The sequence below is a fragment of the Patagioenas fasciata genome, chromosome 6 (genome assembly GCF_037038585.1).
Source record: "Patagioenas fasciata isolate bPatFas1 chromosome 6, bPatFas1.hap1, whole genome shotgun sequence".
Classification (NCBI taxonomy): domain Eukaryota; kingdom Metazoa; phylum Chordata; class Aves; order Columbiformes; family Columbidae; genus Patagioenas; species Patagioenas fasciata.
In genome coordinates this window covers 31,393,877-31,420,509 of record NC_092525.1, presented here as the reverse complement: position 1 = coordinate 31,420,509, position 26,633 = coordinate 31,393,877, and the positions used below count along the sequence as shown (strand labels likewise).

General features: G+C 39.4%; 2 protein-coding genes across 11 annotated transcripts in view; both read right to left on the bottom strand.

Moving 5' to 3' along the window:
- Positions 1-18,445, bottom strand: part of ABCA4 (ATP binding cassette subfamily A member 4) — an 80,137-nt gene extending 61,692 nt beyond the window's left edge. For 6 of the 7 annotated variants that reach the window (XM_071810405.1, XM_071810407.1, XM_071810406.1 and 3 more), the window contains exons 1-7: positions 18,159-18,445; positions 15,836-15,975; positions 12,925-13,017; positions 9,133-9,226; positions 8,485-8,626; positions 6,450-6,589; positions 3,964-4,091 (exon numbers count right to left, since the gene is read on the bottom strand). In XM_071810405.1, coding sequence (XP_071666506.1) covers positions 3,964-4,091; positions 6,450-6,589; positions 8,485-8,626; positions 9,133-9,226; positions 12,925-12,990 — 570 coding nt within the window. In that variant the 5' untranslated portion in view covers positions 12,991-13,017; positions 15,836-15,975; positions 18,159-18,445. Of the gene's footprint in view, positions 1-3,963; positions 4,092-6,449; positions 6,590-8,160; positions 8,432-8,484; positions 8,627-9,132; positions 9,227-12,924; positions 13,018-15,835; positions 15,976-18,158 lie in introns of those variants that run through there. The other variant, XM_071810408.1, reaches the window with a different exon arrangement.
- A 2,072-nt stretch (positions 18,446-20,517) lies between these two features.
- ARHGAP29 (Rho GTPase activating protein 29) overlaps positions 20,518-26,633 on the bottom strand; it is a 52,595-nt gene continuing 46,479 nt past the window's right edge. For 3 of the 4 annotated variants that reach the window (XM_065841900.2, XM_065841901.2, XM_065841903.2), the window contains 5 exons: positions 24,873-25,105; positions 23,784-24,087; positions 23,510-23,618; positions 22,947-23,066; positions 20,518-22,402 (listed from right to left, as the gene is read on the bottom strand). In XM_065841900.2, the coding sequence (XP_065697972.1) occupies positions 21,510-22,402; positions 22,947-23,066; positions 23,510-23,618; positions 23,784-24,087; positions 24,873-25,105 (1,659 nt within the window). In that variant the 3' untranslated portion in view covers positions 20,518-21,509. The remainder of the gene's footprint in view (positions 22,403-22,946; positions 23,067-23,509; positions 23,619-23,783; positions 24,088-24,872; positions 25,106-26,633) is intronic. The other variant, XM_065841902.2, reaches the window with a different exon arrangement.

Sequence of the window (26,633 nt, the reverse complement as noted above, 5' to 3'; positions counted from 1 at the left end):
TGCCTTCTGTCATGTTTTCCCTCCTCTCATTAGTAATTCTTCCTCTCATTTAAAAACTTCTTGTGAGTTCTTTCATCTAAATACTCCTGATGCCAAGCCACTCATCCTTGCGGCTAAGGAGGGATAGCTACAGCATGCTTGAAAGTAGTTCCCCAGGATCAACTCACTGGGCCACATAACTCTACCTTTCATGTTTAGGCTAGTTATATTTTTACTGTCAGTTGCTTGGAGAGAAAAAGGCCAGTTCCACTGATCCTCAAGCTTGATTTCCCTCAGTATTTTATTTTAGTTGCGACTATTCCACCCCAATGCTTCCCCACAGCCATTAGTCATTGTCAGTGCACAGGCATATAGCCAGGCTTTACAAAGCCATTTTACATTCAACCACACCCATCTACTGATTACCACTTCTAATATAAACACGGAACAGAAAAAAAACAGTTATCTTTAGTGTTCAACCACTGGGTACAGATTAGTTTATAATTAAACCAATGTAATGCAGAACAACTCCATAGAAATCAGTAGATTTACCTGGGATTTACATTGTTGTGATGGAATGTTCTTGGTAGTCCATGATTCCATTCTACTTGCATTATAATCGACAGAATACATGGCAATATAATAAAAAGTAGCACTGGAAATTGCTCATAAGCAATTGCTCATCATCTGTCCATCTCCTTTCACAGTACAATTTGTAAGGAAAAGACCTCACAATGTTGTGGTGACTCTAAATGTCTACTGCGTTTGAGATGAACACAGACTTTCAGACAAACAAGAACTATGCACTGACACTATCATTAGGCTAAATAAATTTAATAAGCAGCACAGAAAAAGAAAGGGACAAAATCTGCACAAAACATCACTGTCTTAAAAAAAAAAAAATCTGCTGAGCTTTAAGACATTTGGATCAAACCAAACAAAACAGATCTATACTACCTCAGACATAGGTGCACATTTAGTTCCTATGTAAGCAAATAATAGGGCCATCTAAGACACTCAAAACATTATCAAAATTTTATATCTGCACATCTCCTATGCTTAGCAGCTGAGACATGTTTGGTGATACCTGTAAAGAAAAATATTCAGACCCTCAGAGGAATGAGAAAAAACTTAATTCAGTCCCTTTGGAGAGCGGATTCAAGCTTGAGGAGATGTTCATTAAGTGCTTCAGATGTCAGAAGCTACCAACAAAACTGCAAGTGTGGAAAAGAGCACCTGTATAATGCAGATTGTGTATTGAAACGATGATGCAAAAAAGGGATGCGAATTTCTCGTAAAAGTATCTGAGAAGTACTGTCCCTATCATCACTACAGATGTACCCATATAAAGGTGTCATTAACACAAGTTGGACAGGGCAGAGAGAGACAGAATTCAGAAGAGGAAATTACACTGACAGATACAGTCTGGCTTGTAAAAATCCTCCAAAACCAAACACCTCTGCCCTCCCTCAAACTGGAACATTTGAATTGGATTTAACTGACTTTATGTCAGTAAAAGAATTTGCTTATTTTCTCAGTCACTTATATCCTGGGGATTGTGTGAAAAGAACAGCATTTTTTGACCACAAATGCCTGATCTAACATGGTTCTCATCATCCAGTGTGAACTGCAATGAAACTCAGCTGCACAGGGAAGCAGCCTGGGAACTTTGTTTTGACTTGTAAAAAGGAGGAAACCGTGACATTAACATCACTAAGAAGGATTAAACACAGAAGGGGGAAAAAAATAAAGTTATTTACAAACTGTAAGTGCATTTCAAGAATGTTCATGAACAGATGGGATTAGGAAAACATCAAACCTCCTCCCTTCCAATTTTTCCGGTAGGGTGGGCTGTTGCCAATCTTTCCTGAACTTCTTATTGTGTTTTAACATCAGCCTCTTATCCTTATCTTAGAATGACTCAAAAAAGCAGGCCCTCAGAGGGAAACTTCAATACCTTTTTTTTTTTTTTTTAAATCAATGTGTCACTGTTTGGCCAAAGATGGCAAGTTGAAGTCCAAATTATTTTTTCAGCCAGTTGGCTGTTTGATCAGGTTTAGCTTTCAGCTCTGTGTGTCATTTCCTGCACTCCCAGGCAGCCCAGACCTAGATCTGCAGCCAGCTGTTGGCAACAGTCACATTCTTATTTACAAGTTGCTTTTGGGCTGATTAGCTCTGTGCCATCAGAGTCAGGGGGAGAGGGTGAACAGCGATACACAAACAAATAGAAGGCAGAGAAGCGTGAAGAACTAGAGATGAACTATCATGGTTGAGGCTTAAGATGACCACAGATCTAGATTCTAATCACAGGTCTGCAACTTCTACCTCAATCAATCGTAAGTCCAGCCCAAGTAATTTGCTTATCAAGAAGGTCTATAAGAATTAAGTGATTTATCACCCATAGGACATCAAGTGTTCAATTCCTATTGAAAATAATTCTCTTGTGGTCTCTTGAAAATGAGACTAGTTTTTCTGCATCAGTTGCTCTTGGAGGAAGTATTCACAGCACTTTCCTTGTAGCTGTGAATCAGCTCTCATTATATGATCTTTTATCCTTCTGATGGCTGCTACCAAGAAAATTTTCTGGAGGACAGCAAAAGTAGTATTTATAACACCAGGTCTCCTCCAGGTTCCTCTAACTGATGTTCAGATTTCTTTAATTTCCAGCATGAAGAAAAATACATCAGCACAGAAAATACAGCAGGCTTCAATCATACTTCTGGTGATGGTGTCGAAAACTTCAGTCCTGCATACACTGGCAGGAAGAGTTGTTAACAGTAGATGAATGAAAGCCACTGGGGGAGCTAAGAGAGACCAATGCTGCAGCACACAGTTCTCCTGGCACAGCAGATCTCTGACAAAGAAGTTAGGGCTGAAAAGGGAAAGAGAAGCCCAGCAAGATATCTGCATTTATTATTCTTGTCACGAGCAGCAAGGAAGCGAATTTTCACCATCTCAGCTGATAGAGAGGCATGAAAATACGTAGGATGTATCAAGTGACACTGGCTTTGGTATGGTCTTGTGGTATTGCTTCATGACAAAGTGAGGAGAGGGGAGGGCTTCCCCTCTTACTAATCAAGAATACAGCAGATAAGTAATCTGGCTACTAGTCACACCAGCTGGAAGAACCTGTGGTGCACAAAAGGAACTGCATGCAAGTCCATTAATGCCCTCCCTCTTTCTGGCCACACACAGTTCCAGCATTTGTGTTTTATGTGGCAGTGAAAAAGAGAAATTGTGTCTTTCAGCCTCAATTATTCACTTGCTTCCATCCGCACACTAATGCAGTGTAGAAATTGTTCCAGAGTTCTGATTCACTAATTCATTCACTAATACAGCATTCCTTGCAGAGCTCCCAGCCCCCAGCACATGGAGAGGCAGCCTGCACTTGGTCAGACACATTCACCTGCCTAGCTACTTCAGGAGGGATTTGACCTGCAGTTTTCATTCTGTATTTTCTGAGCAGATCTGTTATTCAATCAGAATCTAAGAAAGTGGGTCTGCTTCTCCGTTCCTACTTATTCATGTGAAACAATGCCATAAAGGCACCAAATTACTCTGCTGAGATTGGGGCAGAGAACTTAAATTTTATATTAAGAATCTCAAGCAGTTTTCTGCCTCTATTCATCAGGACTGCTGTCTCAAAAGGATGCACAACTGCCTTATGCTTTTGAGCCAAGTCTTTAATCATGGGGACAGATAAATTGCTTGGCAGTATCATTTCTTGATGCTCATTATTTGGGAGCAACAACAGCATTGAACCAAATATCCATATTTAACGCATATTCAAAATGTTTTTTTAAAAACAAACCGAACACCTCTTCCTCTAGATTCACAAAAAACAAAGGCTGAAGTTGTACAAACAACCTACAAGTCAGCAGGTATTCTGGGCACAGGTCCCTCAGTGAGGCTACTTTGCGTATGTAACTCCAGAGGTTGCACTCTACACAGGTAACAGCTTGGTAGCTGTTACACTCTACCCACCTGTTCAGGGCGCACTTGAGCATTGACAAGCTGGAAAACAACAGTATCTGGGAGGCCAGCATCTTCCAGCAAGAAGGAAGTGAGGGTCTCCCCATCTTTCAGAATGTCTAGAATTCGTATTCCTCTTCCTGGATGAAGAAAGGAGTGCAGAGATCAGTGAGATAGCAAAGAAAGGAAGGTCAGGAACAATTCATATCTTGGCTTGAACCTGCAAAAAAGTATGTCCTTTGGCTCATATTTAGTAGTGACTGATGGGGTCCAAAACTATTTTTAAAATTCAGAATCATTTCAATCCTTTGTTGAGGAATGATCCTCAGAAAATGCTGAGTGTTCTGACTCAGCATATCTCAAACTTCCCTAGTTCCGTCTATAACAATACTCAAACTACTCCTGCTCTTAAACAGTGCAATATTTTTAGCTTGTCTCTGTTACAAATCAGAATCAGTAGGAATTCTGTCTCAGTATGGTCCAAGTGAAAGCTTGGAAAGGGAAGGTTGCTCATGTCCACTGAACACTACAGCCTTCATTAAAGGTAGTTCACACAGCACGAACAGACTGCGGCAAGGAATGCTTGAAAAGCCCTAGTTCTTCCAGTCTCTGTAACAGACAACTGACACTGATACGAGCACCATGTATCATATGGACATGGGGAATGTAGCTTTAGACATTTCCATGTAAACATGCACAGATTTGCAGCTATCTCCACTCTGTGAGTTAAGCAGGGTCTTACCAGAGTTTGATGACTAACTTCCACAATACCATCTGCAATAAGCACATTCTGTCCTAGGGTTGGAGGGGCTGAGCAGAAATTCTTCCATTGCCCCTCCATGTATTTATTCAAGCAGTAAACACTGAAAACAATAGTAGAATGTCCCTCATTCTCACTGGGGCCCTTCCTGGCACCCAGCATTGTGGAGGAAAAAGAACACTACAGGAACACATCTGTAAATGTGTCAGTGCAAGGGGGAAATGGGACAAGGAAGGAGGACTCAAGAGGCAGACCTGGTTTAATGAACCAGGAGAAGGAACAATCTCAGTTCTGATGTTTATTAATTTTTCATTGCTCAGCTTTGCAGCTATAACAATATCCTGTTAAGACTGTTACTTAAAGCCAATAATAAATAAGATAGCTACACAGAGAGAGAATTTAAATAGTTAATTCTGCAGTACCTTTTTCTGGATAAAAAAAAAAAAAGGTGGCAAAACACATTTTATTATTTTAGCTCCAAAACCAACTCCGTTACATTATTTTATAAAGGAGAAGATTCCAAACATTTTTTTTTTTTTTTTAATTTAATTTAAGTAAAACACAAAATCCCCACAGATTCTGAAAAAGCATCAACATTATATTTCACAGGAGTGGGGAGGAATGTGCTTTACTTCTCAGCTGCTGAGTGAAGTTGAGACGAGATGCAAAGGCAACTTCCCAAACCATGGCGTGTGGTCCCCTAGCAATATATTGCAAACCCACGGTGTGTCATGTTTTTCCTCACCTCCAAACAGGCGGGTTTGGTTTCTATAGCTGTGTACAAACCACAGCTCAGGTCATACTCAAGCTCTTGTTGCTCACATTTGGGGCCATTTTAATTGTCTCACTGTTGTTTACACTGAGAGAGTCCCTTTTTTACTTCTAGTTAGAAACCTCTGATGAGGTAGGGGACCATGCGTATCAAAACGGTTTATACATATCTTATAAAGATATATGGAGACTGACTATTTGATTTTAATAAGAATATTATTCCTGCAGCAAAGAACTTGGGAACAAGACAAATCAATTCTCAAAGCCAGTCCATTTTTCTGCCTTTATTTTTAGGAGTATCTTTTCAAATTCTGTACTTAATGCCCAAATATTTTTAGTCTATTTCCTACTTTTTCCCCAAGATTGTGTTTTGAGTTTGGCAGGTTGCTTTGAGTAAAAATTAATGGAGTCATATAATTTGCAATCCTGCTTATAAGAAATGTGCAATGCCTTCTCTCTTTAAGCACATAATCAAAACAAGAATAAAGTGTTTCCTTCTTCACTCTTCCAAACCTACTTCAGTTAACACCTGAAGCAAAGTATGTCTAAGCTCTTTTCTGGGATATGCTCCTAGTATATATTCAGACATACTCCTAGCTTTCCATCCCTCTGCATCTTCCAATGTCACCTTCTTACTGCTTCAGCCTCTACTGTAATAATTAATGAAGTCTCTTCACCCATGTGTTTTACTTTGGGTGGTGAGACAACCATGTTTGTGTTTTGAGTTTTGTCTACTGTCATTTAAGGAAGATAGTTGTAGAATGAAGCTGATTGCCTTTCTCCTCTGTTTCAAATAAAAGGTGTTTGTTACAACACTGCATGAGCTTTAACTTATCCTCTCTAACTGTAAGGAGATTAACAGCCACATGTGAAATACATTTTAATGTTATCAGTCTGCAGAGCAGCTACTAGAGAGCTCTAAGAATGAAAAATTCAATATTTTAAAGGATACAGACAAAACAATTACCTGCAATTCTTTCAGGATTAGTTCTCATTGTTTCCATAAACTGAGTCATAATGATCAGTTCTTCCCAGATTCTGCCAAGGCCTTGGATTTCAGGAGCTGCCAGTAAGAGCTCCTGAGCATCTTTATATACCCTTGCAAGGCTAAAAGAACAAACAGTGAACCAACAATAATTTAAGACTGATGACTCAAGAACTTTTCACATTAAAAAAAAAAAAAAAGTAGCAAAACCGACTTTGTGTTAGGGCTGAATAAAAACAAATTACTTTGTCCTCAGTCTTGAAACTCAAAGCTCAGTTTTGTGGTGTCAACAGTGTAGTTTCAGGTTGTGTGGGATTCAGATTTGGAAGTGCATGGAAGGTTTAAGAGGGCTACTGGTGTTGCTGAAGGTTGGCCTCTCATACACTTTCTTCATTAGCCATGCTGATCTTGCTGGGGAGACAGGGCCTTCCCGAGACACCATACACCTCACAGCTGTGGTGCCAACCTGCTCTGGTTCTGGCCCAGTCTCAGCTCCAGCGGTTGGATGAGGCACTCTGGGCACGTGCAGCCCTGCTCAGCCAGGTAAGTGACATGGAATCACTCAGGCACAGAATCCTCCTCCCTCTCCCTGCTGAGTCCCCTCCAATGTAAGGGTGGCATTTAGGTCCCTTCAAAACATTTCTTCTATGAGAGGCAGGAAAGCAGGAGTGGCAAACTGTCACAGGCAGCTGTTCACCAACTGCCTCCGGGTTAGAACATGCAGTTCAAGCAAGGATGCAATCAGGTCCTGTGTTTATAAACAAGTATGAAAAAATTCTTATTAACACCAGAGGAGATCATTACATTTCTTCAACAGTATTATGTTTTTCCATACATGGAAAGGTATATCTCAGTCCTCTTGACTTATTTTAGATTACAGGAAACAGCAAACAGGAAGGACTAAATTCCTTCAGAAAACACAATGTATTTGCTTCCTCTGTAACACGCTGAATTTACTCTGACTCACACAGGGATAGTTTGCTCTGTAATAAGCAACCTAGAAAAGGCAGAATGTATAGAAAACTGAATCCTCTAGCTTCACTGTATGATTGACTGTGCCCCACAAAAAAAAGTCCAGCTGACTATTTTAAATCCCCTTCACTAGGAACAAAAGGTCAAATGCTAAATTACCTCCAAGCTACAGACTTTCACATGACTAGAGCTTTAATGGCCTTGACATCGTTAGCTCATGAATTTTAATCATTGGATGCTCCAAAGTGGACTATTTGCAAAGGAAGATTTGGAGCATGTTTTATAGCTATTCTAACAGGTTTTTACTCTAATGGTCTTTGTCCATCATGCTGTCATTCATGACTCAGCTGTAAGAAAGAATGCAAGGAAGTGCTCCCACAGCTCTTTTCCACTAACAGTCTGGAAATCTCCCATGCTCCTATTTTATTGATTAGCTTAGTATCTGAAGGTTACTATGCTGATTAAAGTCTCACAAGTATATAGCCAAAACAGGTGCTACAGAAGAAGTGGCAATGCAGATTGCCCTTTGTTGCTACTTCATCAGAGCTCTCATCCAGAGGGGACAACTCAAGTGATAAGAAAGCCTGAGGTTTCACACTTCTATGTCAAAAAGATTTGTCCTGAGACATTCACTAAGCAGCATGCAATAGAAAGTATGGATTTTGTTAAGTGAACACGTGTTCCCTAGAGCTGAACACTTTTGAGAAAGGCCCAAACTTACCATCACAAGCACTGTTTCACCTTTGCTGACCACTGTTGGAATGAAACTGTTGTGCTAGAACTGAAATTTTTGTCTTCCAGTATTTGCACCCCAGTATCTTCTTAAATGCTCACCTTTCCCTTTTCATTCACATCACAAAACAATGATTTAAAATACACCTCAGTGCATGGCGGGACCTTTCTATACAGGCTGAGGATACTCCATCCTTTCTCCCTGCATCATTCATGCCGATGAAAGCTCCACAAGTGCCAAGAGCAGGCTACCGCAGTTGCCCAGCACGCCTGTATTACTGCAGCCCAGTCTCACACATACAGCTCTGCTTACATTGAATTGTTGTAGTTGGACACAACACCTGGACCCTCTCCAGGGGTTGGGCTGTGGAAACATGGGTTGTTCATGTTACAGAAGATGCCATGTAACCATGGCAGTGTTCCTGCAGATGGCATTGCCTTGTTTGGGAAGTGACCTAGAATATGGAAACACAAAATATAAATGATCATGGGTCTAATGCAACCTGTATGAATCTAAATAGCATGATGGGTTGCCTCACTACAAAAAGACCACAATGGAAATCATACAGGTTTTTTTCTTACTAAGCAAAACAAGTCGTTGATATAAGCAATATGGCTATTTCAAACTGAAATAAATTCTGAGCTAACCTTTTTTTAAAATAAGTAGTGAGGCAGTACTTTCTCAGTAATAGAAGTACAGAAATCTACAACTTGACAGAATCTTGAGACCTCATGTAAGTCTGAAGACAAATCATCTCATGAGAAAACAAGAGCTTTATTTTTTTTTCTCCTCAGTGGTAATTCTTACAATACATGGCTATAAATAACTACTTGAAGCAAAGTCTGTTCTTTTGTCATTGGAGTATAATACTTGGCAAACAGGTCCTAGTATCTCTGTCTGAGAATTTCTAGCCATTATTTAGCACAAGTCAGAGCACTAAAACATCTTAAATGTTCTTACATTCATGTTGGCGATACAATGGATTAGCTTTCCTCAGCCAGACAAGGGCAAGAAATAATGTCAGAGGCCATACAAGCTCCACAAGGAAACGAAGCTGGAAAGAAAAAAAATCAATTCAAAATAAATTTTACAGATGAACCATGTATGGAGTCACTAAATGACTAGAGAGTTGAAGCCCCTTCTCATCACAGTAATGCCCAGTATAGCATGTGCCCATGGTTATCCTTCGCCTGTTTCATCATTTGGAAAGGACACCCAGAAACAGCAAGAATTTAATCACAGTCCCATGAAGCATCACAATTAACTCAGTGGTTTCTTCACCTCTTCTAAAGAAACATTTATGCACCCTGACTGTGGTAAAAAGAGGCAGCAGGTCATACTAAACTGCCATACAGAGCAGACAGAAGTCTAAATAGTTTTTATACAAAGTGGATGACTCTATAACAATACAGGAAAAAAAAAAAAAGATCAGATGGCAGAGAAAAACTGTGGTTTTTTTTAAACCCACACTTTCATAGGCTGTCAGTGCACTGCGCTTACACAAACGTAAAAGATTTTAGCATTAGCTTACATTCTTTGATCTTTACCTTTGCTTCTTTTTGTCATAATCCATTTCAACATAATTAATTTTCTAATAAAGGCAGAAATGTATACATTAAGATCAAACACCTCATTCAGTAACATAGAAGCCACCATCAAAGGCCACTTTATTGCCCAGATCTTTCAATACACGTAGAACAGTCAGCAGTTTCCAGCCATGTCAGAAAATTAAGGGCACTGCTTTACCACAGAGCAACATCCTGCCTGGTTTGCAGTCTGTTTCCTCTTCTCCTGTGCTTCAGTTTAGTTTTGCTGCCTCTGTGTGTTTTGGCACAGGTTTGAAATGGCAACCCTTTGATCCTGTGACACAGGCTTTGGGCTCTGAGGACCAGCTACGGGATTTTTGTGCCCAGCCACGTGGCGTCTTTTTTCTCCTCCCTACAAGAGCCAGGATAAACTCTCTTCAGCACAGGGCTCATAGCACACGCACAGGAAAGCCCTCCCTGCCTCCTTTCCTTTGCTCCCGCCTCCACGACCAGGCACCAAATATGTAACAATAATGCCTACAGCAGCAGAGCCAGAGACAAGGTGAATGTTTTGGTTTTTTGTTTTTTTCAAACTGAGCCAAGCAGGGCAAAAGATACTCTACAGCCTAATTAAAAACAGGTTTTTGGATCTGTCCTTTTTTTTTTTTTTCCACTATAACTTTGTCTAATAGCTTTAGTTAAGCATAGTTTATGCTTACAGCAAAAAGGTAGAAAGATTTTTCACCAGGCAACCATTTCCTATTTCACATTTTTTCTCTTAAGGCTCTATTTTTTAAAATAGAACAACAACAAAAAAACCCCACCACCTAGGAAGTTATGCATGCCTGATATTTTTAAAGCCAGACAAAATATTGCCAGCAGCAAAAGGCAGACAACACAATTATTAGAAAATGAAACCTGCCATTTTACAGCTCTTCTTGATGGCTGTTGTGCACAGCACAGAATACAGTGTTATAGACACTCCTCAACATGGGTCCACAAGGTCTCATTAGCACCCATTGCCATCCATTTGATAAGATGCTTGGGACAAGCACTAGACACCCATAGACTCAGAGGGATAAGAACTGGGGAGACTCCTTGGTTGTCATCTTTGCTGCAGAGTTAATCTGAGTTATTGCTCAGATGTCAATTCTCACTTAATTCCCAGGAAATACAAAATACTCAGAGTTGAATTCAGTAATTCCTTTCTGTCTAGAGTTTACTAGTTTGGAAGGAACTGAAGGTTAAAGCACAAGAGAAGCTTTCTTTCAAGCTGGTACACAATGTGTCTTCTCCTGAAGACACAAAGGTGTCTCAGAACTCACTAGAAGGATCAGAGAGCAGCCAATGAGCCTGCAGAGCCATAAGATAAACAGCCAGAAATCCCAGCAACATGCTCAGAAAAAAATGTAATATCCAGATGAAGCTGTAATGGAGCAAGCACAGTGATACAACCATATAAATCTGACAAGCTTAAACTGGCCGGGGAATCAACAGTTAACTCCTCAGTGAAGTCCTTCTTATGAATTAGATTAGACTAAGTGATGAACTTGAGTAGAAGATTGGATATGCCTCCATTTATGGTACTTCATGATGGATAACAAAAGCCAGGCTGATTTTCCCAAAACAGATTTTATCACTACTTTTGACATTACAGATTTTTGGTTTGGCTACCTTGTTTCTCTGTGTGGACAAATAAATAGGCAGGTTTATATACTTAGAAAAGGAAATTATTTTTACTGAGTGTTGTAAAATGTTTTACTCTTCAGAGTGAAGAAAATATTTCTCTGTTGTGGATTACATCACTGTGCTTACAAGCTAGGAATGATCATCACAGAACGGGATGTCTGGCAACACCAGAAAACATCAGATTGGCATTTTTCAAAATTCTACAGAAAAAATAAGAAAAAATAGAATTCCTGAAACACAAGCAGGCACTTTGGGTCACATATGTGAGCAGATTTGTCCAAATAAAACAGTATTTTATACACTGAAAATACTGAAGAATTACATAAAGATCCATTTGCTAAAAAGCAGTGGCTTCTAATTAACTTAGTACACACATCTGAAGATCAGAAAGATGTGGATTTTCTTTTATTGTTGTTTGTTTTCTCTGAACTTGAGAACCCAACTACCATAACTCCTCGACAATCAGTAAATAAAGTCCAGCTTCAGAAAGATGTCCTTATATTTGGTGTAATCTAGCTGAAGGATGGATTGGTGAATTTCAGACTGTATTAAATCATGAGCTGGCAATGTTACAACGCATCAGCTCTTGATAGCAGTGTAGACTGTAGGAGAAATCTGCTGGGAAGCTATGGATGAACAGACATTCAATTTGTCTATGAAGATAATCCTTTGAACCTAGAAATGTCAGCATGTGAGTCATTCCTAAAGACTGAAATCAGGTCAGCAGAGGTAAGCATTGCAACTCATCCCATGATTTGTTTTGACCCTATGGATATCTGTTATTAAGGCAAAATTGTTTACATGACTGTTACAGCCTTTCAGATGCCCCAATGTACTTTAAAATTATTTTTAATTTGAAACAGGTAGTGTATCTCTGTAACACCTCAATGGGACCTCCAGACAAAGTGATATCCTTTGCTGGATGGAAGTCATTGCAGTACATCAGATGACCAAGACCCTAGTTAGAGGATTTTTTTGACTCTAAGAAAATTTGCCTTTAAAAAACAAAAATAAAGCAAGAATGGTGGATGGATGGATGGATTACATTTGCTATAAGCCAAAGTATCATAACATCTAAGAGAATCTGAAAGGATTTAAAGTATTTCTCTGATTTTCACTTATGTCATTCAGCTATATTACAAAAAGATAAAATCTGTGTGAACTTTAAGCCCTAAGTGGATTCACTTCTAAGAGCAGCTGGGTGTGAGGAGCAAATCTAAAATTAGAAGTTAAACCTCCTTGAGCTTAATGGTGCCCACAACGTTTTCTAAGAGCAGATCTTTTTATGTGAAAATACAAAAGTATTACTACCCACAACTCCTTTCCTGGTACACAATACTACTTGTCAAAGAAAACCCCAGTACAACTATTCTATGTTTAGTCTGCAAATGGCAGCTTTGCAAACTGCATCAGACAAGATCCGAGACAGCAGGCCCACTTGATTCTTTGAGGAATTCATGATTTAAATCTTGATAAATATACCAGCCACTTCATGCAGTGGAGTGCATGGTCCAAAGCTGAAATCCAAAGACTTTACCTTTTGTCTTTTCCGGAGGATCCAGTTCTTCCAGAGTAGAAGTCTGACTTGCCTGAAGAAGCTCATTCTTCCGCATCAACACTTTTGGTTAACCTGTGGCAAAGGACGCATTGCCATTTCTCAGCTGACAGCTGAAACAGAGCTCAGAGCAAAATAACAACTTTCTGTTCTTATTTTAAGATTATGTTATCATAGATATCAGTTCCTTTCATTGTCTGGACCATTTAATTTTGCATTTGATACACTATCATACATGAAAAATTGTAGTTTTCCTTTGTTTGGAGGCTGTTTCCTGTGACACATTTATCTGCGCCAAAAAGCAATAGAGGGAAAAAGCAACTCTTCTGAATGAAAAAAGTCATTAACATTGAATCCAGCTATTAACTTGGACTTGCGAGTAATGAAAGCAGTTAACTGTTGCATCATTTATCAAATTAAATCTGTGCTTACAAACTATTTTTTCCAAGAAAAGTTAACTATAACTGCTAGAAAAGGATCCTGAAGAACATGCAGATCTCTTCTGACATACTGAGCACGGAAGAGATTGGAGTAAGATATTTAAGGCCAAACTTAGCTGAAAGTGGCTGTTCTGGTAATTAGAGATCAAATAACAAAACAACAAATCTGCAGAAAAATATCCATGTAAAACCAGTGGTTCCCAAATCTGTAGCATTTTCCATATTTTGCAGGTCACCAGCTTCATGCCATTTTCAACTCTAATTGCTTAAGTTACAGAGCACCACAAGAAGCGAGACTAGCTATGAAAAAGCTAGTGTTGTTGTAAAGAGTAAATGAGTTAACGCTTTATGATTTGAAGAGAATACACTTCCGGGGTGTGATGGCTTCCCGCTTTGAGTAGATAAAAGCTGAACAGAACAAAATTAACCCACAGGTCGGTGACTTTGCCCAACACCGTAAGTTGAAAAAACGGTCTTGATAGTGTAGATAATATTGAGATCCTAAACACACATCATGACATGCAGAAGAAGACCAGTTTTGTTTTGGGAGATCTAGTCCTTCCAGAGCTCAGCACACTGTCTTTGTACAAAAAGGCAGTTGCCCATGTAGTAACAGAGGCCAATTTTGCAAGCTTAAGTGTCAGAACACAGACATTTCTTTTCCACAGAGCTGACACTAGGAAACCAATCTAGGTTGATTACTTGATTGCTGAGTGTACTCAGGAGACTGAAAAGGCCAAATTCAGACACTAATACGCAAATTTTTTTCTTCTTCACTAACTGAAAATAAGCACATCTAGTTCTTATTCAGACATCTAGCCAATCCAGGGCACTTCTCAGCAATTAGATGTTGGAGGGGTTTAGAACCCAAGAATAAAACTGACTGAGTATCATCAAGAGAGAATACTTTTGCCATTTCACTAGTGGCATCAGGTTCTGCATGTAAACAGGCTGATGGCTCATAGGAACATTCTCACGTGGAAAGCTATCCTGTATCTTTGCAGGCAACTTCCAGCAGTCACCAACTTGCAGCTGCCAGTAGTGTAGCACGTCTGCTGGTCCTCAGGAGCTTCCAGCAAGGTTCTTTTCACACAGTCACCAACTATGGGCAGTCAGATGGCTTTCTGACACTCTTACACAACCCAGGTCTCTCCAATCTGAAAAATGAATCATGCAGCTGAACAAATGAGGAAGAGCCAGTATTTTTTCAGCTCCTTTTGCCATCCTCTAAACTCCAGATGGACACTGCAATCTTTCTGCAACAGCTGTAAAAGGAAACTCAAGCCTTCATGTCAAGGCCATAAAATCTGTAGTCTGCCAACAGCCTGGCCTCTCCTCTTCCTCCTGGCTCTTTACTGAGCCATCCATCACTAAAAGTTTCTCTCTCTCTTTATTCCCTAGTAGTACACAGAGTCTCAGCTCATGTTCCTGAATCTCTGGCTATGTATAACATACCCACATCACCTAGTTAGAAAGCGTAACATTCACTACTTTGAGAAAATTCATAATGCAAGGCAATAAATGGGATTAGGATTGCCAGATAAAATGGCTATTAGCATTTGCTCTGGAAAATCTAGCTGTTTTTCTGAGACTAAAAATATAAATAGTAAAGAAATCAGAAACAAAAACCTTGGAGGGGGAAAAAGGGCAGTAAGTAAGGTTATGCAGATTGTGCTTGCTATTTAACTTTTCATGTTTTTTACATTAAACCTTGCTAGTTACATTTATTGATAGAGATGGGGAGAGATATTCCTTATAAGAGGAGTAACTCAATGACAGGCAACCCAATTAATATGCAGAAAGTGCCAAAGGGATTGCTCTTTTAGAAAGCGACTGACTAGATTGATTACCAAGGTTAAGATTCTGCTAAATGAGTCAGAATTTAAAAGTACTATTCCTTTTGGCCTAAGCCAAACTATTTAAGTTACAGCATTAATACACAAAGAGTAATCAATCTATAAAACATATAAAACTTAAAGAAACATTCAATTTTGCTCATCAGACCACTTTAGAATCACCTCTAACTTTAGGATGAACAGGAAGACATTTGTATTTCCCCAGACTGCTTTGTTTAAAAACATTCGCTAACAGCTAAAAGGAAAGAACCTTGGTTTCGTAAATGGAACAGCTTCATAGATGTGAGTGTTAAAATGTATTAACCTTATACTGCTTAGAAATTGGAATTAGACAGGTGAACATGAGACAAAAGTTGAGGAGAAAAAGAACTTAAATAATACAATCAAAACACATTGGACAGATAAGCCTCTGATTCTGTAGCAGCACAGAATAAACAAGGAATAATTAATTTTAAATTCTGAAATATCCTGTCTTATCTGGGCATTACTCAGACAGACTAACATAGCATTCTGTGGTTAAGATTCAAGCTCTACTAATTAAAGCTGAGCAAAACACTATAATAAAGCAATGAAGTAGGGCTATGATAAAAATAGTACCTAGCAATATTGTGCTGAGAACTCCACTTGGGCTCAGGAGGTACATGAACTTCTTGAGTGATTAGTCATGGTAGAGATTTATCTTCACTATTCTTTAGAGGCAGCACCATGCTCATAAAACCAGTGGTGGCTTCAGACAGCTGAAATCAGAAACAGCACAAGCACTAGAGGAAATTCAGTTTCCAAAAAAAAGCAAGTTTATTAACATATTTGTTAACTCCCTCCTAAAATCAGAAAAAGCCCCACATACTTACAAACTGTTCTTTAAGTTTTTCATAACGAGCCAATGCAAATTATGACTGCTACTACTTAGAGTGGCATGCGCTTGCTGCCTGAAGACAACATGCTCAAGGGATGTGACTTATATCCATGGCATATGAAAAAATGTGTTTTGTTAATTTTCTTTTTGCAGGAACTGATTTGCTCTCCAGGGGGCTGATTTTAAAGGCCAACAAAAACACCTTGGTTATATCACCAACATACTACTGAAGTGTGGAAAGACTCTTACAAAGCCTCAACACAGGAAAATAAAAATAGCACTTAGTTTTTAATTTTTCTTTTTTCTCTCTTTTTTTTCTTCCTCTAGCAGTTCATACTATAACAGAAAACGATTTGCTGCATACATTCAGAAAGAAAACTCATATATATTGTTGACAGAAGAAAGTGAAATAAGTAATTGGTTACATCAGCCTCCAACAAAACTTCATTTCACTGAATTTAACAATTGACAGGCTGACACCAGACCGCACTGCAGCTCCGACAGCAGAGCGGTGCAGCGGCACACTGCTGCCTTCCCAGTGCCAGCTCAGCACCTTCACGCCTCTGCACCTAAATCACTGACTCTAACCCAGCTTCCTTCATAAAGGATTACATGGCAACCTCCTCTTTTACAAGTGGCTTTGATCTAAATTCTGTTGAATATACGTTCACATCACAGCTGAGACTCCCCTTGCTGCAATCTTGACCGAGAAACAAAGGGTTTTATAAAGCCGCAGAGGAAGTCCACTCTCATTAATGGCAGCGCAAAGCAGAAAAGCTTGTGTGGCTGCTGCTGCTCAGCTGTGGACTGTGTTTAAGCACTACGAATATGTCCAAGGCAATCAGGCAATTTAATACAGCGAACATTTTAACCATGAAATTCTAAGTCAAGTAATTTTAAGAAAATTGATCCTTTTTTTGCTGCCTGCATGTACACAGAGACAGCTCTAACAGATTAAACTAATCTCTCCTAATTAGATTTCTACATCACAATTGGATGATGGTAGGCTATATTTGTTTTCTATGTTCAACTACATCAGCTGTGCCTGTGACCCATTTTTGCTTTGTAAAGAGTGGGATCTTTGAAAGTAAACACAGAAAGCTTGTGTGGGGGCTATCAGTTCACACAGGAGGAAAAAAATACAGTTCAGCTTATGGAGCACACTGCACAACTTCTCTGGTAGCTCTGCCTGCAGTTGTCACTTTCAGTTAGGGATTTCCTAATCATCTGTAGTTAATTGCCAGCAGCAGCAAAAAATGAGGCATTCCATTTATGTATCAAAACATAACGAAAGCAGGGAGTGGAAACAGATTTGGTGACAGTTCTTTCATTATGCCTATAAAAGATACCTCATAACACAAAAGTTCCCTGTGATGTACATTCATGAACACCTACATGCAATGCATATGGTCATATGGTGTGCTGTTAGCCCCTCATCTACAGATGCTATAGTTTAACTGGTATTTTAAATACCAGCATTTTATTAGTTTTCTTATTCCTAGGCTTATTGACTACAAAGTCAAATCTGGTTAAATGCTGTTTGTGCAGCAAATTATATAAAAAAAACTTCTCTTGCAAAGAACAATCTGCAAAGAAATGAGCGCACAGAAACTGGTGGAAGCTGTATTATTCACGAGGTTGCCCATTTAATGATTCATGGGAAGCGCTGACAAGAAATGAGAGGGAATAAGAAAAGGCCCAGTGAAACTTCCATCTGAAAGGTGAATTTCTACGAATATAAGACAATCAGAATCAGACTCCTCCATATGCCAAATGCAGGAAAATGTGGGATCACAAACAGATCCTGTCCATGTGCAAACACAGCAGTGGGCTAATTACCCCTATCTGTGGTTAAACAAGCACAAAGCACACCAAGCACAAACTCAGAAGGCATGTTTTCTTCTTACATAATCCAGTTTACTTCACAGAGCATTTCTTGTCAGCTTTCAGATGAACTCAGGCCTCTGCTACACTACAGAAAGTAAAGAATTAACAGGTTTGCAAGCAAAACAAGTTCTTCAAGAGAAGCAATAAAAACCTGGAAAACTTACCACAATAGCTTACCTTACATGTGAGCACAGCTGCGTTATGGGTAAGATTTCTGAAGGAATGTTCAGCTTGGCTGCAAAGAAACACGTATCTTAGGTGCAGTTTGTGCTTGCAGAACACCACTGCGCAGTTTTAAGGAGATTGTTTTAATCCCCTGCTTGATACAGAACAGCTCAATCTGCTGGTTTAAGGACTTCTGAATAAAAATCCTCCCAAATATCCAGTACGACCAGCATAAGCACAGTAAAGTCTCTCCTGGGAGGCTGATATTTTGGAAGGTATTTCTTCAGATCTGAACAAACCCTGTATTTGAAAAGATGGCCTCAGAAGGGTACTTCTGATAGCATTACAGGCCCTGCTAAACAAACAGCTGTCATGACTAATTAGGTCAGGGATTTGTGGAAGTCTCAACTCTGCCAAAGCTTTAAGAGGGATGAGGCAGTGCACTATGACTCCAGAAAACGCAATTACCAAGCAAATCTGTCACAGAAAGGTTTCCTCCTCAAAGGGCAGGCCGCAGGGTGCTGGCACTCTGCACACCCAGAGGCCCGTGCCCTGGGGGAGGCGGGTGGGATGGCTGCCACTCTGGGGGAGAAGCCATTTCAAACGCATGACCTCGGGAAATCTGCATCAGAACCGAAAAACAACAGAGACCATTAGTAACGTTTCCAGTTGAAAAGAAAACCTAAATCTTTTCCAACAGGCTGAAGGCCCTGCTGTGGTGGCCAGTCACGTCCCGCCAGCTCCTCAGGTTCCTATCTGCGATCTGTGCTAGCGGGAGGCAGCCACCAGCCACGGTCGGGAGGGCTGCTGAGGGGCTTCCTCACAGGGTGAGAAGGCCTCAGTGTGCCAGCCCTAACAAACACAGCCTTGACTTCAAAGTGCAAAAATTTACAAAAATTTACAAATTAAAAAGTCACACACACTGGCCCTTAAGGCCTGCCGCCCAGTTTTGCCCCTCGCAAGTTGCCATGTCCCCTGCTCAGGCAGGAAGGTTCTGGAAGCCCCTCCTGTGGTGTCCTCAGCGGTGGCAGCAGGGTCACAACTCTTACATAAGTTTCGAAGGTTTTCATTTCAAGAGAAGTGTACTCGCTCCTTTCACTTGCATAAAAAGAGTCAAAGACATTATCAAACAGGGACACACACTAATTTTTGGAAGTGATGATTTTTTTCATACAATACTGTAGTTTTGTAAGACACTTACTCATCCACAGACACACAGAAGGGCCCGGTGTGCTCCCACTGCCAGCTCAGCTACGGGAACTGCCCAGCTATGGGAAACACCAAAACAAAGACCCGAAGCACATTTAAAATGGCAGAAACCTTTCACACTAGCAAAACGTGGAAGCAGATGATACATAAAAAGCAATATGGTAACAGGCAGTAGAAACCAGTATTATGACTTGGTTAAGAAATGTTCCTCTCTTCTCACAGATCACACTATCATAACTCTCCATCTCAGCAGCCTGCCCTGGTGAATATTGGAAACCCTCCATCCAACTATATAAATAGTTTTTATTACAAATTAGCATATTGAGTGCTAGACATATGCTAAAACACTTAAAAATGTAGTTAGACAATAGATTTAATAGTAGCTAACAAATTAATTTGCTGTTTTGTAGCCCTAACATATACTGAGCAGCATAATCTTTTCACAGCTCTGCCACAATGCCTGTAAATGTTTCTTTAACACCATTTCTGCTCATTAACCAGTTGTGTGGGGTTCCCCTCCCATTCTCCAAGTGGAAGAATAAATTCCTATCTAAGTCAAGAAGCCTTTATGCCTCCTCTTATTATGCCACTCACAAAAATCCATCTTGGCAGACAGCAGTATCTGGTATTTTCATCTTTTCTGTACTATGAGGCAGCTCCCCAAAGAAATGGCTTCAGGCATGGCCAGAACCATCCAGGGTAGCACAGCCTTCTCCAAGTACGCAAGCCATGCTTCCTTGGAAACGTGACAGGGAATCAGAAATTCAGTGTTGCAAGTTTAATACTTTTTGGTCTGGAAATTAAAATCGGATTATGTCTACTGAATGCAATGGGGCATTTTATTTGGGGCATTTTTGGAAGAAGGGCAAAGGAAATGGAGTAGTCCATTATATTTTGTGTTGTAAAACCAGAAAAGTGATTCTTGGCTTTTCCTGTCCTGAGGGTCCTCTTGGTTCTTCTATCAGTAGAAAGTACCATGCTAAAATAACCGTATGCTATAGTATGTGAGAAAGGGTCAAGCTAATTGTAATCTCATTAAGAAAAGTGTGTCACGCCCCATACCCAGAATACAGACGCAGCAGAGTACTAAACTATTGCAGAGGCCAAATGTCTGTATTTTAATAAGTTAGAAGAAATCCAAATATAGAAACCATAGAGTCACTGAAATGTTAACAAGTTAATATATTTTAAAGCAAATATAACAGTGTACACATAAAAACCATTTAATACAAAGTGAAAACCATTAGATGCACCTACTAATGCAGATTTTTTTTTTTGGTTATTTTCAGCTCTTTCACTGAAACTTAGAAACTATGCTCTTCATTTCAGTTACACCAAGTCAAGTGGTGAAACTGATCTACAGCAAGCAAATCAGTGCCTCTTCATTCAACTGGGAAAGACAGCACCACTGCAACTGGCAGTCTCTCCAGAAGGGCATCCAAATAAAACAGGCTGTGCATATTTGCCCCACTCGCTAATCCATACAAGAAACCACACGTGGATGATTGCCGCTTTGAAATAGTAAAGCTCGGTAAGTGCATCCTTGCTGTATAAAAAAAAAAAAAATAATTAAAGTGACAACATAGAAAACTTGCAACATGTAACCATGTCTGCCTAAAATATACACATATGATACATAATTATGGGCCATGCTGGCCAGTACATAAGTCTGTTCAGGAGCAAAGCTTTAATTGCACTGATTAGAAAACTGAACAAATGCTTTTACAGAGCAAAGCACAAGCTTTGGTTTATGCTTAGACAGTGAACATTAAACTTCCAATTTTTATTATAACATCTACTATGAAAAATGGCTCCTTTTGCTGCTACATGCAAGAGTTGTTTCTCTATGAATAACCACTCCATTCCACACGATGTAATGAAGCTCAGTGTCTTATTCCGTGAACCCATTAGCTGTATCTACACTGGGAATGCATTAAATTTTTATGAAAAGCTACTGAATTACAAAAAGTTTGACTTATTTCCTTCACAATTCCCCAGCCCTCCCCCCCATTTTTAAAATGCTGCATTTATAAAAATAACTCCAATATGGCACAAAAGTGGGATTCTCAAGGGAAGGCAAAGGGTAGAGGGGCAGAGAGAAACCTCCACTGGCAACATCAACAAATTGCCTACAGTCCAAGAGGAATTTGCACACTATACAAAATGAGCTTCCCTGTGTTCCAGTTCCTGTATCCTTTTTGGTCTCAGTCTCTGGTAAGTAGGCTTCAGATCTGTGGGGTGAATATCCTCTGAGCTAGTTTTTTGTTCATTTGTGTTTTGTTCAGGATCACCTGACGGAAGTGCAGAGCTCCTAGCCAGTTTCACAGTATCATCCTGGTGAAGCACAGAACTAGCACTGGTTGGTGCACAAACTTTAGGAGAAGAACCCTCTCCATTTTGTTTTGATTTGTTAGAGGGCGGCTTATAAAATGTCCCTGGGGGTGGCTGCAATGTTCTTGGTGCCCGGAAGACAGCAAGAGGATTGGTATCAGGACCATTCCCTTCTGTTGCTGACCTGACAGAAACAGAATATGGCTTACTAGGAAAAATGGCATTAGCTGAATCATTAGCGATGCTGCCTGATGAAGGTAAGGCACCTGCAGTTCCACTCTCAAGTGCTCGGTTCTCCTGCGGCACATTAGTCACGATCATGGCTGTCCTTGCTGTGATATCATACTGCTTATATTGCTTGTCCCAAGTTTTTCGCAGCATCTGGGTGTCGTAACAAGGAAGTTTGCAGCAGGTATTAACAGCAGGCAGTGCCTTTACCTCTGACACTTCTTCAATAGTAGGGCTTCTGCCAAGCTTCTCTGGACTTATTCCTCCTGCATTTCGTGAATTTCTTTCATTCAAAACACATGGAGGAAGTATTCGGTCTACAGGCAGGCTCACAGGGCGAGTAGCTGGTTTTGTCCTTGGAACCCGCAATGGAACTTTGGTAATCTGACGGTTAGGTTTTGCAGGCAAGAAGTTAGTTTTATGGCTGTCTTCACCTAGAGAAATAAATGAATCATTGTCTCTCTCTGAAGCTGGACTTGCGGCATCACCTAAAAACACACAAATAGAAATGACTGGATCTTTCCACCAAATATAAAGAGAAATCAGCAAGACTTTTGCCAAGAGAATATGGGCTTTATTAATGAACCCTTAAGAGATGGTATTTTAATGAGATGATTTTACGTATACCTTGCATACATACTAGGAGTATCCTGCTCTAACCAAATGCTAGCATTTCAAGAGCAGTAAAATGCATACTGTACAGATGTAACCAAGGAAGACATTAAGAAGAAAACATGCAAATGACACTGCAGGTTTTTTTTGGTTGTGTTGGGTTTTTTTGTTGGGGAGTTCTTTCCCTTCCTTTAATATTTTCAGTTTTAGTATGTTTCATAATGTTATTCTGTTAATGTACAGGACATGACTGAACTGGTAACACCACCTGGAAAATCAGTATAATTAAAAGGGATCATGTATAGTTACTACTAACTAAAGAAGATGAAATCATACCTGCATTAAAATAAAACACTGTAGTAACACAGGCAGACGAACAGAAAAGAAGTTTACAGAATATTTATAGTTAGGTTAGCAAACCTGTCTCTTTTGGAGCAGAGGTATTAAAATCCAAAATGCTGGTAGCCGATGATTCTGTCAGAGAATTACTCTTTCCAGAGCCTTCTGGTTTAGTTCCAGTGAGTGGCAATGATACACATTCTGGCAGAAAACAATGGTCAAAACATGTTAATTGCTGAATATTGGTTTGAAACATCATAGTGGATTTCAGAAATCCAGTCAGACCATAATTGTATTTTTTTTTTTCTTTAAAGGGAGAAACACTGTTGTATACTCTTACCAAATACTTTAAGCTCTAATTCCATCAACACAGGTTTCTTGAAAGCCTTTAGAAATACTGAATTCTCTGTTCCTGTTATAAACGATGTATCAAGCAGTGATAAGCAGGTTTTATCACTTGCTTCTGTCTAAATTGAAGAGCTGCATGCACCATATCTTATCATATATCTAATTCTACATTTATACAGTCCTAAAATTACGTGAGGCTGACATGCCCACCAGTGAAAGAATGTCTGATACCCCTGATACAATGGAGCCATGACTGCTTATTCACCCACACCAAGACTTCATAAATATGGACTAACCAGTTACAGATGTCTCTACTTGTTCTTTTGTATTCTTGGTGTTGTTGGATTCCAAAAACAATGCAGCTCCATCTGCAGCTCTGTTTTCACTTGGAGCTATCAGAATACCCTGTTAACAAAAGTCAGAGCAAAAGTAAATGAGAACTCAAGAAGAAAGGCACTCCTTAAAAGAAAACCCACAGAGATTTAACAGAAACATGCTCTGGACCACTGCAGCATTTGACACAGATGGCAGTCCTGGGAACACTGCAGCAGCACAAGAAAAGTCACTCACCTCCTTTACAGCAAATGACTTCCTTGGCTGCTGTGACTCCCTCTCTTCTGCTGATAAAGCAACTCTGACTGTAAAGACAGTTTCTTCAGACTGAGATGTGTTCAGAAGTGGTTTCAACGACACATCAAATATTTTTTCATAAAAAGTTATGAGCAGCTCCACTACCCGGGCCTGATAAGGGTAATCCACAAGTGACGACAAAGACACTGTAGCATCTGTTTGACGTGGTCTGATCAGAGTTGGGCCAAATATTATGCCAAGGTTGCTGGCTGACATTTTGTTTTCATTAGACTGTTCTGTAACCCTGCATAAATACAAATCAAAACCAAAAACAAACCAAACCCCAAAGTTAGAGAGTTTTCGCACTTAAGATTTTTAACATCTAAAATATTTCTGATCTTCTATCTAAAGAGGCTAAATGACAAAAAAAAATGAAGGCAGGTTTGGTAGGCAGGCACAATCTTCAGTGCACACTGCATTGAAGAGCAGCTTGGACCAAGCCATTTCCACACAGGCTGTTTTAATATTCTATTTGGTTAATGTAATTTGTGGCTACTTGCAATTTCTGGGATTGGGAAAAAGACCATCTCTCTCCTAAGTGGCCCAGTATTACTCATTTTTAGTGGTATTCATCAGCTTGGTACATCCCTATCACACATCATCATACAATCCAGCACTTTGAGGACAAGGAAGTAAAATGTAACTGGAGAATGGTTATTAACAAACATGATACAAGTTTCAATTTTTTGTTTATAGCCACCAAACCACTACTCTGTCTGGATCATATCCTGATTTAAATCACACATAGGTCTCTGCAGCTGCCACTAATTACTACTTGCTGACCCCAATGCTAGCAGAGGATCAAGAATAATGGAGCTCAGCTCTTTCCCTCCTTTCTTTCAATTTCCTATTCTTCTCTCACCTAAGAATTCATTACACATTGAAAAGAAACGGCAACAGAACAATGTCTTCTAAGGTGTAAGTGACTTCCTCCTCTACAGTCATCAAAAGGGTACAAGAGTTTCCTAGTACGCAGCAATGTATCCGTTTATTTTCCAAGATCAGTTTGCGTTTAAAATCTTTTCTCACCTGTGAAGGTGTCCAATAAGGTACTGAAGAGTGTTATAGTTTGGTACAGGCAGCTGTTTCAGAAGATCTTTAATTTTAATGATGATTCTATTCAGTTCAATACAGATTGACTGTCTTTTCTTTGATTTTGGACTAGCTTGTTTGGCATCCAACTCCTCATTAACATTCTGGCTTTCTTTTGCAAGTCCAATGAACTCATTGTAAAGCCGAAACAAAATCAAGGGCTCTGGAAGCTGAAGAAATAAGAATGTTTCAGAAATACAATCAAGCCTGAATTTTAACTTGTTTCCTTCCTGTTTTTCTTTAACTTCATCTGGTCTAGCATATTTTCTTAGATGATGACATTACCTAATCCTTTTTCATTAACTCAAACCACAGTTTGTCAAATCCAATTGCAGGTAACAAAACCACTCCCCTCCTCTGCCTTTCTGCAGAAACCTCTTGCCAGCCCTTTCCTGCAACAGCTTCAAGACCGAACATTTATCAACACAGGTACAGACTTCAAGAAAGCAGTTGCTATGAGAGAGGGTGTTATGCTGCATATGCATAAATAACATGATAACAGACCAGCTATTTATTTTTTCTAGACTTTGATAGTATATTACATATTGTATCAAGTTTGGTCCATAGTCCATTTTTTTAAAAATTGGATTTTAGACCACATAACATTAATTTGCAATTGTGACTCTCTCAGCATGAGAGAAGTATTCTCTCAACATGAAAATTAATGTTAATAAGAAAAAAACCCTTTTTTTAAAAAAAGACAAAATTTGTCAAACCCGACTTGGCTATTTTCATTGCCCCAGCTTAGACAGAAGCAAAAAGTAGGAAGACTAGATAAAACTCAGCATAATTAGTTTTAATAATTAGTCTCAAATATTATTTAACTTAGGATTCTGTCTAAAACTGCCTTAACTGCATATTTCAAGCACCATTCCTGCATTTAAAATGAGGTTTACCTAAAAACCACACGAACAGCTACGAAGGAAGCAACAAGACCAGAAAAAGACATGGTATTTGATTTTTTTTAATTTTTTTTTTTTAATTATGAGCCCTGTTCAAAATACAGCACATTGCCTCAAACCGGTACCCCAGTATGATGTATATAACAAGCTACCTTTTTAGTTGAGTAAGTTGTCAGAGTGCATCTTTGTAATTTTTTCAAAAGCATTTAATGGTGATGAACACGGGATCAGAACACCCATCTCTGACAGCCAGTGTGAGGAAGAACACTGGACCGTACTGCTAAGGATTGTTCCTTTCAGGGTTAACAAGTGCTCTGACCCAGTAATTTCACTGGGCAACATATCAGCCTCACTTTTTTCAGCTACATACTGAAAACTTTTTGGAAAACTCAATCATGAAGCCTTAAAGCTCCATTTTGAAACAAAAAGATGGATAATATCTCCATAATGAACATATCGTGACCGTTACGAGTATTTCATAAAATTTTTGCTAGTGTATATTTACAGCAACATATTAGAATCTGTCGGCTTGCTGAGTCAAGAATATGAGAATGTTTTAAACTTCGTATAAGCCAGGCAAATTCAGTAACTGGAAAGGTTTTAGAAATTAAGCATCGCAAGTGCTTGTTCTGTGTATGGTACTAACATTTAAAGAGACATTATACCCACATAGAATACAGTTTGTAATACCAGCAGTCAGTAAGCTAATGCTTTCCCTGCCCTGTCACAATCTCCACGTGAAAATAAAGATGCCTACTGCAAATATACAAGGCAGTAATTTAATCTTCAGCTGCAG